At 37.1% G+C, this 17,198-nt stretch overlaps 2 protein-coding genes across 2 annotated transcripts; both read left to right on the top strand.

Moving 5' to 3' along the window:
- The first annotated feature begins 622 nt into the window (after nucleotides 1–622).
- LOC105442670 (tripartite motif-containing protein 45-like) lies at nucleotides 623–5,895 on the top strand. Its single transcript, XM_030979606.1, has 2 exons — nucleotides 623–1,619; nucleotides 4,054–5,895. Exons 1-2 carry the CDS (start codon nucleotides 990–992, stop codon nucleotides 5,311–5,313), a joined length of 1,890 nt encoding a protein of 629 aa, XP_030835466.1. The 5' UTR covers nucleotides 623–989; the 3' UTR covers nucleotides 5,314–5,895.
- Nucleotides 5,896–8,737: 2,842 nt separating this feature from the next.
- LOC100891801 (tripartite motif-containing protein 54) lies at nucleotides 8,738–16,854 on the top strand. Its single transcript, XM_030980137.1, has 3 exons — nucleotides 8,738–9,022; nucleotides 9,188–9,373; nucleotides 15,595–16,854. The coding sequence occupies exons 1-3, from the start codon at nucleotides 8,738–8,740 to the stop codon at nucleotides 16,852–16,854; spliced, it is 1,731 nt and encodes a 576-aa protein (XP_030835997.1).
- The last annotated feature ends 344 nt before the right edge of the window (nucleotides 16,855–17,198 follow it).

The following is a 17,198-nucleotide window of genomic DNA, read 5'->3' as shown; positions in this document are numbered from 1 at the left end:
GTGAGGGAGAGGAAGAGAGAGATAATGAAATAAAGAAAGAAAGAGAGAAAGTTATAACCGACAGAATGATGATAAGAGTAAAATCAATTCGTTATTTCATGGACTCGTGTTGTAGGGTTTATGCAAGATTATTTCAAATAAATCATATTTCGGTGCAATACAGGCTAAAGTGACATGCTCAATTTGGTTTCATTTAACTCATTGATTATCAGCTCGTGAGACAGAAATGACTCACATTATCATGGTTAAATGCCTTAATCATGAGAGGAAGTGGTAAAACATTTTTTCCCATCATATTACTGTAAGGAAGGTTGTAGCCTCGCAGCAATCTCTACGCAAGAATTAAAATTATTGACTGACAAATAAAAAGAGAAGTGGAAGTAGATAAATGAAGAATAGTGGAAAAAGAAAAGGGTTAAATATAAGTGTAGTCCTGATCTTCTACCTTCGAGGATTCTACTAGAGTGAATCTCCAGCATAATATTATATCTACCGCTGAACATCTAAATACGTCGCCCTCTATCGAAAAAATGATGAATATACCGCCATCAAGTTCAAAGGTGCTTATACGCTGCGAGCGCTCTCTGTGGGAATACCCACTGCTATTTATAGGATGCACAAGTGCACTGTATATATTCACAGTAGATCTACTAAAGTGTGATTTCACTAGTATAACCTTATTTGTATTCACGTACACATTTGAATAGAGAATTAATACTTTTGATCAAAGTTAGGCGCACCTCTTTCGTCACATATTTTAATCAACGTGAGAACTGGGTACAGTACTGCATGCAGTTAGGACGCACTTGTTGCGTAGAGTCGAGTGTTGTTAAAGTCTAGGCCTACTACGTTACTGCATATTATTAGAGCTTGCATGAACTGAGTATTGGCTTCTAGTACACGTCAGCTGATCAGACTTTTGAGCTTTATTGGATAAGCGTAGAATGAGCTCGTGTTTGTAATAAGTCAGAACTCTAATATTTGTAACAATGGCTGCGAAAACTGAGGAAGCTCCAAGCTCTTCAGAGAACCTGACGTGTCCACTATGTCTTGATATCTTCGACGAGGCAACCATCCTGAATTCATGCGGACACACCTTTTGTCGGAAATGTCTCAAGAACTATGACCTGTCCCATCAGGATCTTGATCACATGATATGTCCTCTCTGCAGGAAGATCACCAAGTTGTCTGCGAACCGTGTTGATGATTTCCTCACCAATGTGACTGTCAACGGACTTGTAGACAATTACCACGCCGAGTGTAGAGGGATGAACGCTGTCCTTGAGATGAGTCCGAAATGCACTGCGTGCATGGTTCAGCAAGATGCTGTTTCATTCTGCTGTACATGTAATAACTACATGTGTGATAAGTGTCTGGATTGTCATCAACATCTTAAAGTCTTCTTTGGAGGTCACGAAATTGTATCCATACAGGATATCACCAACGGGAAGGTCAGCATTGGTCATCTTTCTGAGAAGTGCTGCATCCACAAACAAGAGAACAAAGATATGTTTTGTGAGGACTGTAAGGTCCACGTCTGTTTCAAGTGCGTGATCGTCGGTCATCAAATTCACAAAATCAAGAATCAGGCTGACTTCGAGCAGGAGTTACGGCTAAAGGTAAACGTTGTTTTATTTTAAGTACTGTGGACGCCGGAAGCGGAGAGGGGGGGGGGTCGCTTTTGAGGAAAAAAAGAAGATTTGTTTAATTCCTTTGCATTATAATAACATTAGAAATGCTCTAAAAGTTAAATTGTCAGCATCCTGCAATCAACTTTTCCCCATTCAGGGTTGATTATGTTTCTAAACCATGTCTACAACACAGTGCGTCCGTTCAGAAAAAAAAAACCCGAGAATAATCGATGTTTTATCATAACTTAATCACAATTATAAACAATAAATCTCACACGTTTGTAAAGCTTAGATCTTCCTCTTTCATTTGATGCAACTCATATAATGAATACTACATGAACAATTTGAAGAAAGGGTACTAAAAAGTCGTTTTGGCGGACGGTATCTGAATTTCAAAGAGAAAATCACATTTCCAAAAGGTTCATTTTTTGCCCTTTCATATTATGACACCTCAATTTGGAAAAAAGAGCCAGGAATAACAACGTTCCGTTTGTTTAAAGTAATGCTTGCATTTCCATAATGTTATTAAACGAATTCGTTTTCACTGGCTGTCTGCCCTAACAACGAAGAAGACAAAAAACTTAATGCATGGCTGATCGTCAACGAAACGGAGTGTGTTGTTTGTTCCTACGGCAGGCAGCCAGTGAAAACGAGTTCGTTTTCCAAACTATACTTGATTATAACTTTCAATTTCACAGAATCCATTAATGTTTCGCTACACCTCCTCGCGTAACAGTAAACTTCTGCCGAGCTATATGATCCTTAATATTATAAAAACACTGTTACATGAGGTATGTTATGTCTTTATTGAAATAACAACTTTAAATATGCTTCAATTTGCAATATCTTAAATCTGCCTCTGTGTTTAAAACACATGGTTAAGAAAGTCAATACTACAAGAAAAGAAGAGGAAAGCGAAGTCTTTTCTCTTTCTTTTGTTAAAAATTCAAAACACTATTCTTTATTAATATCAAAGAAATTGTGTATAAAAGAAGAAATGGTGCTTGTTGCTTACGAGGTAGGTGGGCTATTTGAAGGTATTAAGCGTAGCTACATTTTAAAGCTCTACATTTATTTTGTAGAAAATAAATTAAAAATTAAAAATTAAAAAAATATTGTACAAAATCTAGAGTGTTTGCCTCCCCTTCTAAAGTTGGAACGGTTCCGGCGCGCCTGGAAGGTTCAAAGGGGTACAATATAATTATGTAGCATCATCTTCATCTCAATTCTGTTCAGTTCAGTTTATTTTTTCAACCATTTATAATCGAATATACAAAGCATGTAATATACAAAAGAATACAAAAAAATGGGTAGGATCCCCCCAAAAAGAAAGGCTTGATAAAAATTGGAGCAATCGATACATATATATACCCTTTTTTCCCTCCCTGTTTTTTGTTTTGTTTCTCTCAATCTCTCTCTCTCTCTCTTCGTTACCTCCTCCATTTTGAGGTTTACCTTTTAAAGGGGTGAAAGGGGCACGTATGCCATTTTTCTGAACTAAAAAAAAACAAAATCCGAGAAAATAATTTAGATAGATGTAAGGAATCAGTGAAACTTCATTACTTTGTATTCGTGAAAAAAGTGCCTATAGCAATTGTTATATTTTCATAAGCACTTCGCATCAAAGTCAATATACAAAAATATTTGGCTTTGTCTACCATTATGATGACGTTGATGATAATAATTTTTTTTCATGAATAATAACTAATGATAATAATAATGATAAGTAGAATGAGAATAGTAATTATGACGATGGTAATAGTAATGATGTTTATTAAAATCATCATTATCATCACCATAGTCGGTATAATAGAAGAAGTAGTATCATTATTCTCCTTATTATTATTTTATTACTTTCGATTGTTAAAACTAATAATTTCATCAATCTTTTTATCATGATTATTATTATTATTATTATCATAAAACTATTACTATTTGGCCTATCTCCATTCTTTTATCTTATATTTCTGCCTCCATAGAAATTAACTTATTACTAGGAATCCAGGAAATCAACCTTCGACGTGTCTGAATAGAATTGGTTTTTTTCTCAGACTAAACAGAAGTCCATTAGAAGAAATCTGTCACACTGAGAAGAGAGTCTTTATCTATATAACCCCACTGGATCTACTCTCAAACACACTGTTAAAAAAAAACACAACCATTCTTTTTATTTCTGCTTTCATAGAAATGAACTCATTACAAGGGCTGTGTTCCCTTTTAATGACGCTGAAAAGCAATGTATTCGAATCCGCGGCCCTTATGATTAGGGGGGGGGGGGTGTCGTGTTTCTTAATCTTGTGGAAAATCAGACGCACGCGAAATCCGGTGTTAATTTTTCAAACCCTCTCCGTGTAATTGGCATACATCTTATTCTACCAAAAAAAAATTTCCTTCTCGTTTCTCTATTATTCGTTTTGTTTAGGTAAACGACCTTGTCCAGCGATGCGCCGCTAAGAAGACAGAACTGGAGAAGAACATTCAGAATGTTGAAGTACAACGCCATGAAGTATACACTGCCGTGCAGAAACTACTGGACGACGTCAGTCGAGCCTACAGCATCAAGGCTAAAGAGCTCGAAGAAAATCATCGAAATCTCATCGAGCAGATGAATGCAGTAAAGCGGAGTTTCGATGACGAACTCAACGTCTTGAAATCCAAGGATCGACAGAGGATCAAGGGTATTTGTAGTTCAATAACACTGGTATCTAATGACAGACTGTGTCGTCTTGAGACGGACAGTCTGTCTGCTCATACCTTGCTATGTGAGGAGCTGGATTCCATGCTGAAGGAGGCTACTGATCACATTTCTGCGGCAGTCATTACAAAGAAAGCACAGGAGAAGAGGTTCAAGCCTGCAGATGATACTCGTCTGGACCTCGGGAGCATCTCAGAATCAGATCCAAAGTTGCAAGTCATTCAGTATGTAGATCTACGGGGACGGATGTATGGAATGACGCAGTATTCTGATGACAGTGTAGCTATTGGATATTATGATACACATGGTATAGATATCATTGATTCAGCTGGTACAAAGGGGCAGTATCCAAACATACCAAGTAACATGGAGTGTTATGACGTTGTGTTTCAACAAGACAGGTCGTTATGCATATCGACGGGTAGCAAAGAAGCACATATATATTCTCCCAATGGATCCAGGAAATCAACCATCCACGCGAATAGCAATGGCAATTTTCTCAGATTAAACAGAAGTCCCTCAGGTGAAATCCTCATCGCTAACAATGAGAAGAAATTCTATATCTATGACCCGACTGGATCTACTCTCAAACACACTGTTCCAATAAAACACAAGACGCTCCAGGTATCTGCTACCAGGTCGGGTTTGATCGTCACGAGTTCATGTATATACACCTATCCAGGCGTGGTGACGGTCTGTGACAGGGATGGGAATGCTGGTAAGTCTCTACAAGACCCGAGCGGTGTCAACCTGTATGCTGCCGTGGATGAGCAGGACAGGGTGTATGTAGCGAGTGTTTATCGTAAGAATGGTCACATTGTGATCAGGCTGTATGACCTTGATGGTCTGAACCTGAAGGAAAGAGTTGAATACAATGTACTTAATCTGACGCTTGGAGACAATTGGTGTTACTTGGTTTCCCTCTCTCCAGACATGCTCGTTTTTGCTTGTCACAAGAAGTTGTATTTTATCAAAGTATCACTGTAATCCATCTAACACTCTACATGTATATACCTCTCTGCTCTAGCTCTATTCTAACATGGGCCTATAATATGTCATATTACATGTATATTGTTTATTATGTGATAACTGACCGAATGAGAAGATGCCCATTCTCTAGATAGATTTTGATTGCCTGTTACAGTGGCCATTATACAATATAACAATAACGTCCCTCTATCGAAAGAGTATGTAAATTCGTAAAATGTACGTAAATTATATGCTTCTTGCACTATTTGATTGTTTTCTCTTTGATATTTTATTATATAATTGGTACCGGAAAATCAAATATTGATATAGAATACAGACAAACTGTTGAAGTATTTTTTTGTTGTGGCTCATTGTTTTTGCGATTTTTTCTAATGGTTGCAAAATGAATCTCTTTCGTATATTAGTATTCGTTGTTATATTCTTTGATTGATATTTAATTTGTTTGTGTGTGTGACAAGGCACATACTGACCAAATATTGTATCTTTAGAGCAAAACGTATTTTTCAAACGTCTGGTATCAATATTCTCCTATCCCTTTTCCTTCTGTTTCATCGTAGCAGAATTTAATGCTACTTAAAAGCAGTTCAAAACTTTGCAAACTTTGAAGTAAAATTTTAGAGGTTCCACTTGAGACGCAAGAAAAAGAAGCAAGTGACATTATGTTTAATATGAACATTTATAAAAATATTATTAATCAACTTCTTTAATTTAGTGTTATTTCCATTACTAGTATGTTTTTCTTCTCAAAGTATTAAAAAGTTTATTCTGTTTGGTATTATATTTGTTGGTTTGTATTGTGATTACTTTGTATACTTAAATGAAGAAATAATTAATACTGACTTTATTAATAGTAGAACATTGTAAATAAGCTTTTCAGCTTCCATGGGTCCTTCATTCAATTTAATGGTATTATTATTTTGTTTTCATTTCATAATATCAGTTTATTCTTCGTAGTTATGCTATATTTAAATTGACTTATACATCAAATCAAATAACAATTATAAAATTAAGAAAGGAAAAACCTTAAAGGACCATATTGTAAATATTGCTACATTCCATGAAACGCTCCTTCTTATTCACTTTGCACCCTTGCTATGATTTAGAGAGAAAATGTATTAACATAATTTAGTCCTAGTATAACAGTCGGATGTTCTGTTTTTTACTAAACATCCTAAATAATGTAAGGATACTATGATATCATTGTAAACGTTTACTGCAATTATGTTATAATTAGTGATTTCACTATAATTTTTTTTCATGTAAATTCAACTGTTGTCAAAAAATTATATCGCTTCAATTCAATTCAGTTAAGTTGAATTCGACTCAAATCAGTTCAATCTATACAAACTATCAATTTTTAATGAGTAGCTTGGGATATCTTCATCTAAATCTAATAAGGGTAGAAAAGAATGGGGTAAGAGAGGACTATGTTTATCATTTGATAAATTGTAAAAATGATGGGGATATTAAACTATGGACCTACTATGTATAAACCTACATTTGGTCATGCTAGTAGACATGTAGGGAAAACCCATGGATGAATTTGGACAAAACACCATTTCAATCCACCATCGTCAGAAAATGACGTTCCAGTTGATATGGTTGTAAGAAGATGACATCGAAGAAATTCCTTGCATGCTAAATCGAACTCTGAGACGATGTTCTTTGTCTCTTTCTTTTGATTTTTTTTTTAAGGGGGGCGGGTTTTGATAATTGCATCTCGATGAAAAAATGATTTTGGTGAAAAATGAGGCGGCTTTCGATACAGACTCCCGAAGCCCGTTTTTTGCGATTGGTATCAATTGCAACTATGTACATGAGAGATACGAGACTGCAAACTTGCGATTGATTCGGATCAATCGCAAGTCTTTTTAAGATGGGGCCCTGGTCTTTATACTGTTTTGTACAACGTTTTGTAAAGTACGTTTAACACGTCTCAAATTTGTATTTTTGTTATTTCCTCCTTTGTTCCTTTTTTATTAAATTAGAAAATATTATGTTTAGCTGTAAACCTATCCTATTAGTAATTGTACATTCTTTTGTCTTTATGCACACGGTATTTGTGATTAAAACTGCATAAATGTATATTCTACAACCGTCTCATATAATATCGACATGTGTGGAATGTGTCCCTTTATTATGACTACAAGCATAAACAAATTAAAATGTCAAGAGCAGCATATTTTAAAGATTATAAAAAAGAGTGACTGAATTGTTTCCTGGTTATTAAGGTGAGACGGAATTGCATAATATAGACTTTGGTAATATTCATATATTTATAGGAGAAAGAGACAGCAAGACAGCGAGAGAAGAAAGAGATGCAGAGAGAGAGAGAGAGGGGGGAGAGAGAGAGAAATTAATAAAGAAAGATAGAAACTTTACAGCCAACAGAATGTTGATGAGAGAAAATCTTTTCGTTATTTCATTTACCCATGTAAGAATTGTCTTTTAATTATTATTTTTTAATCGTATTTTGGTGCAACGCGGGCTATAGTGACATTTTCAATTTGATATCATTTAACTCATTGATGATCAGCTCTTGAGACAGAAATGACTCTCATTATCACGGTTAAATGCCTAAATCATGAGATTTTTAGAGATTTTTTAAATAGATTTGTTTGTGTATAAGAGAGGAAGAGGTAAAACATTTGTTTCCATCCAAATCATTTACTATATAGGAAAGTTGTAGCCTCGTAGCAATATGTACGCAAGCATTTGAATTATTGACTGACAAATATACATGTATATAGAAAGAGAGAAGTGGAAGGAGATAAATGAAGAATAGTGGAGAAAGAAGGGGTGAAATATAAGTGTAGTTCTAATCCTTTACCCTTCTAAACAGAGTAATGAAGAAAAATAAAATGGTCTAACATCGAGGATCCTAGAGTGAATCTCCAACGTTATATTATATCCACCGCTAAAAACCTAAATAAGTCGCCCCCTATCGAAACAATGATATATACCGCCACAAAGTCCAAAGGTGCTTCTGCGCTGCGAGCGCTCTCTGTGGGAAACCCACTGCTATTTATAGGATGCACAAACTGCATATATGCACAGTAGATTTACTCAAGTGTGATTCTACCATTATAACCTTCTTTGTATACAGGTACACATTTTGAATAGAGAATTCATACTTTTGATCAAAGTTAGGAGCACCTCTTTCGACACATATTGTATATAATCAACGTGAGAACTTGGTACAGAACTGCATGCAGTTAGGACGCACTTGTTGCGTAGAGTCGAATATTGGTAAAGTCTACTACGTTACTGCATAAATAATAGTAAGAGCTTGCATGAACTGAGTATTGGCTTCTAGTGCACATGAGCTGATCAGACTTTTGAGTTTTATTGAACACAAATTGGATATAGACGTAGAATGAGCTCGTGTTTGTAATAAACCTGAAATCTGATATTTGTACCAATGGCTGAGAAGACTGAGGAAAAGAAAGCACCAAGCTCTTTAGAGAACCTGACGTGTCCACTATGTCTCGATATCTTCGATGAGGCAACCATCCTGAGTTCATGCGGACACACCTTCTGTCGGAAATGTCTCAAGAACTATGACCTTTCCCACCAGGACCTTGATCACATGATCTGTCCTCTCTGCAGGAAGATCACCAAGTTGTCTGTGAACCGTGTCGATGATTTCCTCACCAATGTGACTGTCAACGGACTTGTAGACAATTACCATGTCGAGTGTGGAGGGGTGAACGCTGTCTTAGAGATGCGCCCAAAATGCACTGCTTGCAAGTCTCATCAAAATGCTGTCTCATTCTGTTTAACTTGTAATATCTACATGTGCACTAATTGCGACTGCAGCCATAAGCAGCTGACATTATTTTTTGAATGTCATGAGATTGTTTCCATACAGGATATCATCAGCGGGAAGGTCAGCATTGGTCATCTTTCTGAGAAGTGCTGCATCCACAAACAAGAGAACAAAGATATGTTTTGTGAGGATTGTAAGGTCCACGTCTGTTTCAAGTGCGTGATCGTCGGTCATCAAATTCACAATATTAAGAATCAGGCTGACGTCGAGCAGCAGTTACGTCTTAAGGTGGGTGCATGCATCATTTTACAAAAAACTAAATTGCGTTTGGCTAAGTCCTGACAAGGTGTACTCATACAATACACACCTGTTTACGGTTACAAGACGGAAACGATCTACGCAGAGACGGCGCTCCTTGGGGCAAGGGGGCACAGCCCCCCCCCCCCATATGGAAACGTTGCATCATCCGCTCAATCTGACTTGCGTGCATAGAACAAATAAGCATTTTTCCATGAAAAAGTGAAGTTTTCTAAAATGTGCGTTTCTTTCCAGCATTGGGGCGGCCGGAAGTCACTCGGGTAACATTTCATAAAGTATAATATAAAAAGACCATATGCAAATTTCTGTACTTTTGTCGGAAAAAGTACATTTATCCAGCACAATGTCGTCTCTTTTTGCGTTGGAGAAGAGCAAATAGCGAGTTTCAATCACACTTGGCCGCTCTCGCAAGCTCTCACCCGTTTCACTGTGATCAAGCGACTTTGGGGCAAGCGGTTAATGAAAATACTAATCGTTAGCTTTCTTCTGGTACTAAACTTGTTTTGATTGATTGTATAACTATGTCGGAATAAAGGAATTAAAAAGGCTTTACCAATAACTTATCAGCGTCTGAATTGACCCTTTGACCTTGAATTCTCTGATGCAAGCGCACTATGACGTCATCTTCGCTAAATTGGTGTCTTTTATCGTAAAATGCTACACTTTCACAATGTTTATACATCTTTTTTAATTATTAGTAAGATATAACATATTTTGTCTGATATCACTGAAGTTTTGGGTTTTATTTAATGAGTGATTTTAAAATAAGAGCCATTTTACTGTTTTAATTTACTGGATCGTACCATTAAAGTCGTAGGGTAGAAAGATGCATTTTCCAACCGCGCCAAATTTAATTTACGTTAAATGGGTTCGTGCTGTTAAGAATCCACTGCTTTCTGCTCCACCAAACGTCCACATGCGGAGTCGTTTATCAACTAAATTATTCAAATTTATGGATGCTTCCTTCCCAGGTGTTTGTGTTGTTGAAGCATTTCATGCACCTGCTATCATTCTTTGTACTCCAAGTGCCAGAACGCAAATTACATTTTGGTTTAATAGTTTCATCGGAGTCGTTTATCAACTAAATTATTCAAATTTATGAATGCTTCCTCCCAAGGTGTTTGTGGTGTTTATGCATTTCATTCACCTGTTATTATTCTTTGTACTCCAATTGTTAGAATACAAAATGCATTTTGGTTTTTATAGTTTCATGCAATAAGTAAGTCAATAAAAGTCTATGTTCTGCACAATAAAAATAATGTGTGTCCCTATTGTACAATGTAATGTGCCCCCTCATTTTGTAATAGTTAATTTACCCATTCACATAATGGAACTACCTGCCCGATTAAGCCAGTGGCCCGTGACCCCTGAGCACTCAACACCGTGTGGGAGTCAGTTTGTGGTCAACTTCTTTTATGAAACAAATACAAGCAAATGTTTCCATATGCCCCCTCCCAACTTCTTCAAGTACCAAACAAGTGCCCATCTTTACATAGGAAGTGCCCATTTTACTTTGACAAGTGTCCCTATTAATTTGTAAAAGTGCCCCTTCCCCTCTCCACCTCTGAAAAGAACTCCTTTTATTTTGACACGTGCTCCTTTTCCTTCGACAAGTACCCATTTTCCTTTGCAATATGTGTCCATTTTCAATCCTCATAAGTGCCCTTTTTAATATCTAGTAAGTGCCCCTTTTCAGGTACGAGAAGCGCCCCTTTTCACTTTTGATAAGCACTCCTTTCACCTCTGATAATTGCCCAATTCAAATCTGAGAGGTGCCCCTTTTGCTTTGACAAGTTCCCCTTTTCCTTTGTAACATGTGCCCCTTTTCCTTCCTTAGAGAAGCTCTTTTCCCTTCTTCTTAGTGCCCCATCCCCTACTCATAATCAGGCACGTAGCCACGGGGGGGGGGGCACGTGTCCCCCCCCCCCCAAAAAAAAATATTCCAAGATCGATTGAACTTTTTTAGACCCCTTTTTTTACCTCGATCGATTACATGTATGTGCCCCCCCCCCCCAAACATCAAACTCTGGCTACGTGCCTGCTCATAATTACCCCTTTTCATCTCTGATAAGTGCCCCGTTTATTTTAACATGTGCCTCTTTTTCTTTTTAATAAGAGCCACTTCCCCCCTTAACATAAAAGCCCCCTTTCACCTCCGATAAATGCCCTTATTAAAATCTGATCGGTGCCCCTTTTCTTTCAGCGAATGCACATTGCCCTTTAGTATTAGTTCCCCTTTTCAATTGCGATAAGTGCCCCGCTTTTCACCTCTGATAATAACCCTTTTAACAATAATGCGTGCCCTTTTTCCTTTCTAATAAGGAATCTATCCCCTTTTCATAAATGCCCCTTTCCTTTCTTATAAATGCCCCTATCAAAATCGGACGGTCCTCTTTTCCGTCGAAAAATACCCATTTCTCATTCTCATAAGTGTCTTTTTTCATCCCTGGTGAGTGCCAGGATTGGGTTTTTCTTCTTTATAAGACGTAATTTTTCGCACTACGACCTCACAAATCTTTAACAAAAATTCTCGCTCGCAAATGAATTTTCAGACCATCACACCACCTGCAAAGTATGATGCTTTAGCAATATCTTACATGATGTATACAGAGAAACAAATCTATTGAAATCATCCCTGATAATGTAATCACAATATAGGGGTACATACCAATGTCTAGAAAAATGTGTATATTTTCGCTTTGAGAATTCCCTTTGAAGGTGCCCTTTTTTGTTGGTGCCCCTCCCCCCCCCACTTTGAAAGTCGCTCTGTCGCCTCTGGATCTACGCCATGGCCCCAGAGTATTCGGTTAGAGCTTTCCTCTATAAAAGGGGAACAGGCAAAGGCACCACCCGGTTTGCTAGACAATAGCACAATTGTATTAGGTAATATCGCAGACTAAAAAAGCATTTAAGATGTCTAAAGTACGGTTTCAACTTTTCAAAACGCTACCTTTTTTCTCTCTAACACTAGGCCTCCTCGCATTTTAATAGTTGAAATGTGTCCTATCAATATACAAACCCTGTCTACTGTATATGGTATTTACGCGGATAGAATGAGAAGTCCAATCCTACTCCCTAGTTAAGAGGGTGGGGTAACACTTTTTCCACCCCTTTCACTAGACAAAGCTTTTTCTGTTGCTCGCATATTCTCACTTTTATGTAAATCATTATTTTGAAGGAGGCAGGGATTTTCTGTGGTGTTTCAAACTATACTTGATTGCACTTTTCAATTTTACAGAAGCAATTGTTTCGCTTGGTCGCTACACTCCCTTGCGTAATATTAAACGCTCTGTCGAGCCTTATTATCCTTAATATTTAATAGAGAAACACTTTTATATTTGGGCAGCCGGCTAATTTATCAGGTTACGAGATCTAACTCCCCGAAACCACTTCTTGACTCGTTGCACAAGCTTCCTGGGAGACATCGTATAGTTTTTTAATTACTATTTTTATTCTATAAATCCCTTAATAAACAGGCACCCCAATACCTACATGATTGTTTGACCCTATACACCTCTCGCCGGAATCTACGAGCCTCCAGTGACCCACTCCGTCTTATACATATATACAACATCACACGGAAACTAGCTGGAGATAGGACTTTCACTAAAACTGCATCTTAATATTGGAATAGGCTATCTTTAATACTCAGGCAATCCCCATCTGTCTCTTCTTTCAAAAAGGGACCTAAAACATTTCTTTTTTGTAATCCGGATTTTTAGGAGTCTGTAAGTTTTCATTTTCTTTTCTTGTAGGATTCTTCTTGTTGTTAGCGCTTTGGGCCGCTTTGGGAAAAGCGCAGTATATAAATAATAATAATAATAATAAAAATATATAAGGTATATTATGTCATTATCAAACTAATAACTTTAAATATGCTTCAGTTTGCCAATGCCTTAAACCTGTTTATGTGTTTTAAAACATATGCTTAAGAAAGCTACATTCACATCCAATACTACAATACTCCTTCTTTTGTTAAAAATTCAAAACACTATCCTCTATATAGATCAAGAAACATAAGTATGAGCTTAGAAATAGTGTTTGTTGCTGAGGAGGGGGAGGGGCTATTTGAAGGTAGTAAGCGTAACTACATTTCATAGCTTTACATTAATCAAAAATCCTTGTAAAATACCCAAAGTGTTTGTATCATCATCTCCATATCAATTCAGTTCAGTTGAGTTCATTTTTTTTAACCATTAAAAATAGAATATACAAAGCAAGAAATACAAATAACTATACAAAATAAATTGTTAGGCTGCTCCTCAAAGTTAAGGCTTGATAAAACGCAGCACTCAATACATATATTTCTTTCTTCTCTCCCTCTATTTCTGTTTCTCTCACACTCTTTGTCTTTTCGTTACCTCCTCCATTATTGTGGTTTATCAGTAAAAGGGGCACATATGGAAACGATTGCTTGGATTTGTCTCATAAAAGAAGTTGACCACAACACACAGTGTTGAGTGCAGAGGTCACGGGCACAGAACTGTTACATACGTAGAACGCTCATCCCCATTCACAATGCACAGATCGATGTGTGGCTGTTGAAAGTGCGAGGAGATACGCTCGAGTGCACACGCGGCCATTTTGCTTAGTCCTCGGTCTTTTCAGCTCACATATTTAAAGAATTCCAGCCTAGCTTGTCGTTGAGAAAAAAAGTGGCGAACACAACAGAGGACTGACGAAGATGGCGGATATCACGTGATCACGTACGAGCGCTGGCCACATTTTTCGAACCACTATGAGCCTTCTACGTATATTTACAGTTCTGTGGTCACGGGCCACCAAGGCTTCATCGACAGGTAGTTCCATTAATATGTTAAATGAGTAAATTTCGACAAAAATGTACAAACAATCGAAACAAGTTTAATACCAGAAGAAAGCTAACGATATGTTATTCATTAGCCGCTCATCCCAAAGCCACCTGACCACAATGGAACGAGTGAGGACTTGCGAGAGCGGCCGAAGTGCAATTGAAAATCGCTATTTTGCTCTTCTCCAACGCAAAAAGAGACGACATTGTGCTGGAATACTATGCTTTTTCCGACAAAAGTACAGAGAAAGTACATATCGTTTTTTTTAAAAACTTTTTGAAAGGTTACTTAAGTGAATCCCGGGCACCCCAAGGCTGGAAAGAAACGCAGATTTTTGAAAACATCACTTTTTTCATGCAAAAATGCTTATTTGTTCTACGCACGCAAGTCAGATTGAGCGGATGATACGACATTTCCATATGGCGCCCAGATGATCAAGATTACTTCGTTGCTACGCCATTTTCGGAACTGAAAAAACAAAATCTACGAAAATCATACACATGAATTGAAGAATCAGTAAAACTTCATTATTTTGTATTTTTGCAAAAAGGGCCTATACTATATTATGCATCAAAGTAACAAGGCAGAAATGTTTATCTTTGTCTTTCATGATGATGAAAATGATGAAATCTTTGTACATAAATAATGAATAATGATTATGATAATAACAATACTAATGATAAGGAGAAAAGTAATTCTGATAATGATAATTGTAATAATGTTAATAAAAATCATCATAATTTTCATCATCATCGTCACCCTCACTTTAATTTGTTATAATAATAATAATAATGATGATAATAAAAAAAAGTTACTTATAAACAAAAAAAAATATAACAAAATAGACTGATAAAAACATATTTAAAAAAGGGGCAAATAAACCTACAAATTACAATACATATGAAATACACATCAATCTGAACAGCGTAAGTTAATCAACAAAAGCAATTTTGAATAAATATGTCTTAAGACACGTTAAAGAAGTAGTACCATCATTATTATTCTTTTCATCATTGTATTGCTTTTATTTATTTGTATTACTAAAATTCATCAATATTATTTATTATTATTATCATAATACTATTACTATTTGGCCAATCTCCATTCTGTTTATCTGATATTACTGCTTTCATACGAATGGCCTTATTACAAGGAGTCACTTTTAAGAAAGTAGAGAAACAATTTATACAATTCATCTGTCCTTGTACGATATATGTTGACGATGTGTGTGTTGGGGGGAGGGGTAGTTTTTATATTGGTGAAACTTCAGGGGCGTGCGAAACCCATGTTTCATTTTTAAATCAGTTCCGTGTAATTAGCATCCATCTCGTGCTAGAAAATGTCCTTCTTTTTTACTTCTCTATATTTTGTTTTGTTCAGGTGAACGGCCTTGTCCAGAGATGTGCCGCTAAGAAGACAGAACTGGAGAAGAACATTCACAATGTTGAAGTACAACGCCATGAAGTATACACTGCCGTGCAGAAACTACTGGACGATGTTAGTCAAGCCTACAGCATCAAGGCCAAAGAGCTTGAAGAAAATCATCGAAATCTCATCGAGCATATCAATGCAGTAAAGCGGAGTTTCGATGACGAACTCAACGTCTTGAAATCCAAGGATCGACAAAGGATCAAGATTATATGTAGTTCAAAAACACTGGTAGCTAATGACAGACTGGGTCGTCTTGAGACTGACAGTCTGTCTGCTCATACCTTGCTCTGTGAGGAGCTGGATGCCATGCTGAAGGAGGCTACTGATCACACTTCTGCGGCAGCCATTACGAAGAAAGCACAGGAGAAGAGGTTCAAGCCTGCATATGACACTCGTCTCGACCTCGGGTGCATCTCAGAATCAGATCCAAAGTTGCAAGTCATTCAGTTTGTAGATCTTCAGAAACATATGTCGGGTATTACCCAGTACTCCGATGACAGTGTAGCTATCGGATATTGGGATACACCTGGTATAGATATCATTGATTCGGCTGGTACAAAGGGGCAGTATCCAAATATACCAGAGAACATGAAGTGTTATGACGTTGTGTTTCAACAAGACAGATCATTATGCATATCGACGAGTTCAACAGAAGCACACATATATTCTCCCAATGGATCCAGGAAATCAACCATCCACCTGAATAACGCTATTAAATACAATCTTAACTTAAACAGAAGTCCATCAGATGAGATCCTCATTGCTAACGGTGAGAATAAAGTCTACATCTATGACCCGACTGGATCCACTCTCAAACACACTGCTCCAACAAAACATAACGAGACCAGCCAGGTATCTGCCACCAGGTCGGGTTTGATCGTCACGAGCTGTTGCAGCAATCCAAGCGTGGTGACGGTCTATGACAGGGGTGGGAATGCTGGTAAGTCTCTACAAGCCCCGAGCGATGTCAACCTGTATGCTGCCGTGGATGAGCAGGACAGGGTGTATGTAGCGAGTGTTAATTATCAAAATGGTAACGTGGTGATCAGGCTCTATGAACTTGATGGTCTGAACCTGAAGGAAAGAGTTGAATACAATGTACTTAATCTGACGCTTGGAGATAATTGGTGTTACTTGGTTCCCCTCTCTCCAGACATGCTCGCATTTGCTTCTAACAAGAAGTTGTATTTCATTAAAGTATCATCGTAATCCTTCTCACATTCTATATTACCATTACTGGTGGTGTGTTTACCTCTCTGCCCCACATATACTCTAATACGGGCCTATGTTTCATATTTTATTGTTTGTTATTTAATAACACTTAAGACTTAAAACTTTACAAATGGCAAAGTTGAAGTTAAGAGGTACCTATCAGTTAAAGGGATAGTTGAGTTATGTTGCAGAGGGCGCTTCTCAAAGTATTTTTTGTGAGATAATGAAAAACTGAGTGTCAAATTTGAAAGAACATAATATTTAAATGACAAAATCATCTTTGTTTGATCAAAATCGGTTCAGAGACGGCTGAAATATAACGATAATACTTGTATACCACC

The sequence above is a fragment of the Strongylocentrotus purpuratus genome, unplaced genomic scaffold (genome assembly GCF_000002235.5).
Source record: "Strongylocentrotus purpuratus isolate Spur 01 unplaced genomic scaffold, Spur_5.0 spur5_scaffold_10, whole genome shotgun sequence".
NCBI lineage: Eukaryota > Metazoa > Echinodermata > Echinoidea > Camarodonta > Strongylocentrotidae > Strongylocentrotus > Strongylocentrotus purpuratus.
The sequence above is the reverse complement of the archived record's forward strand: the minus strand, read 5'-3'. Positions and strand labels throughout refer to the sequence as shown.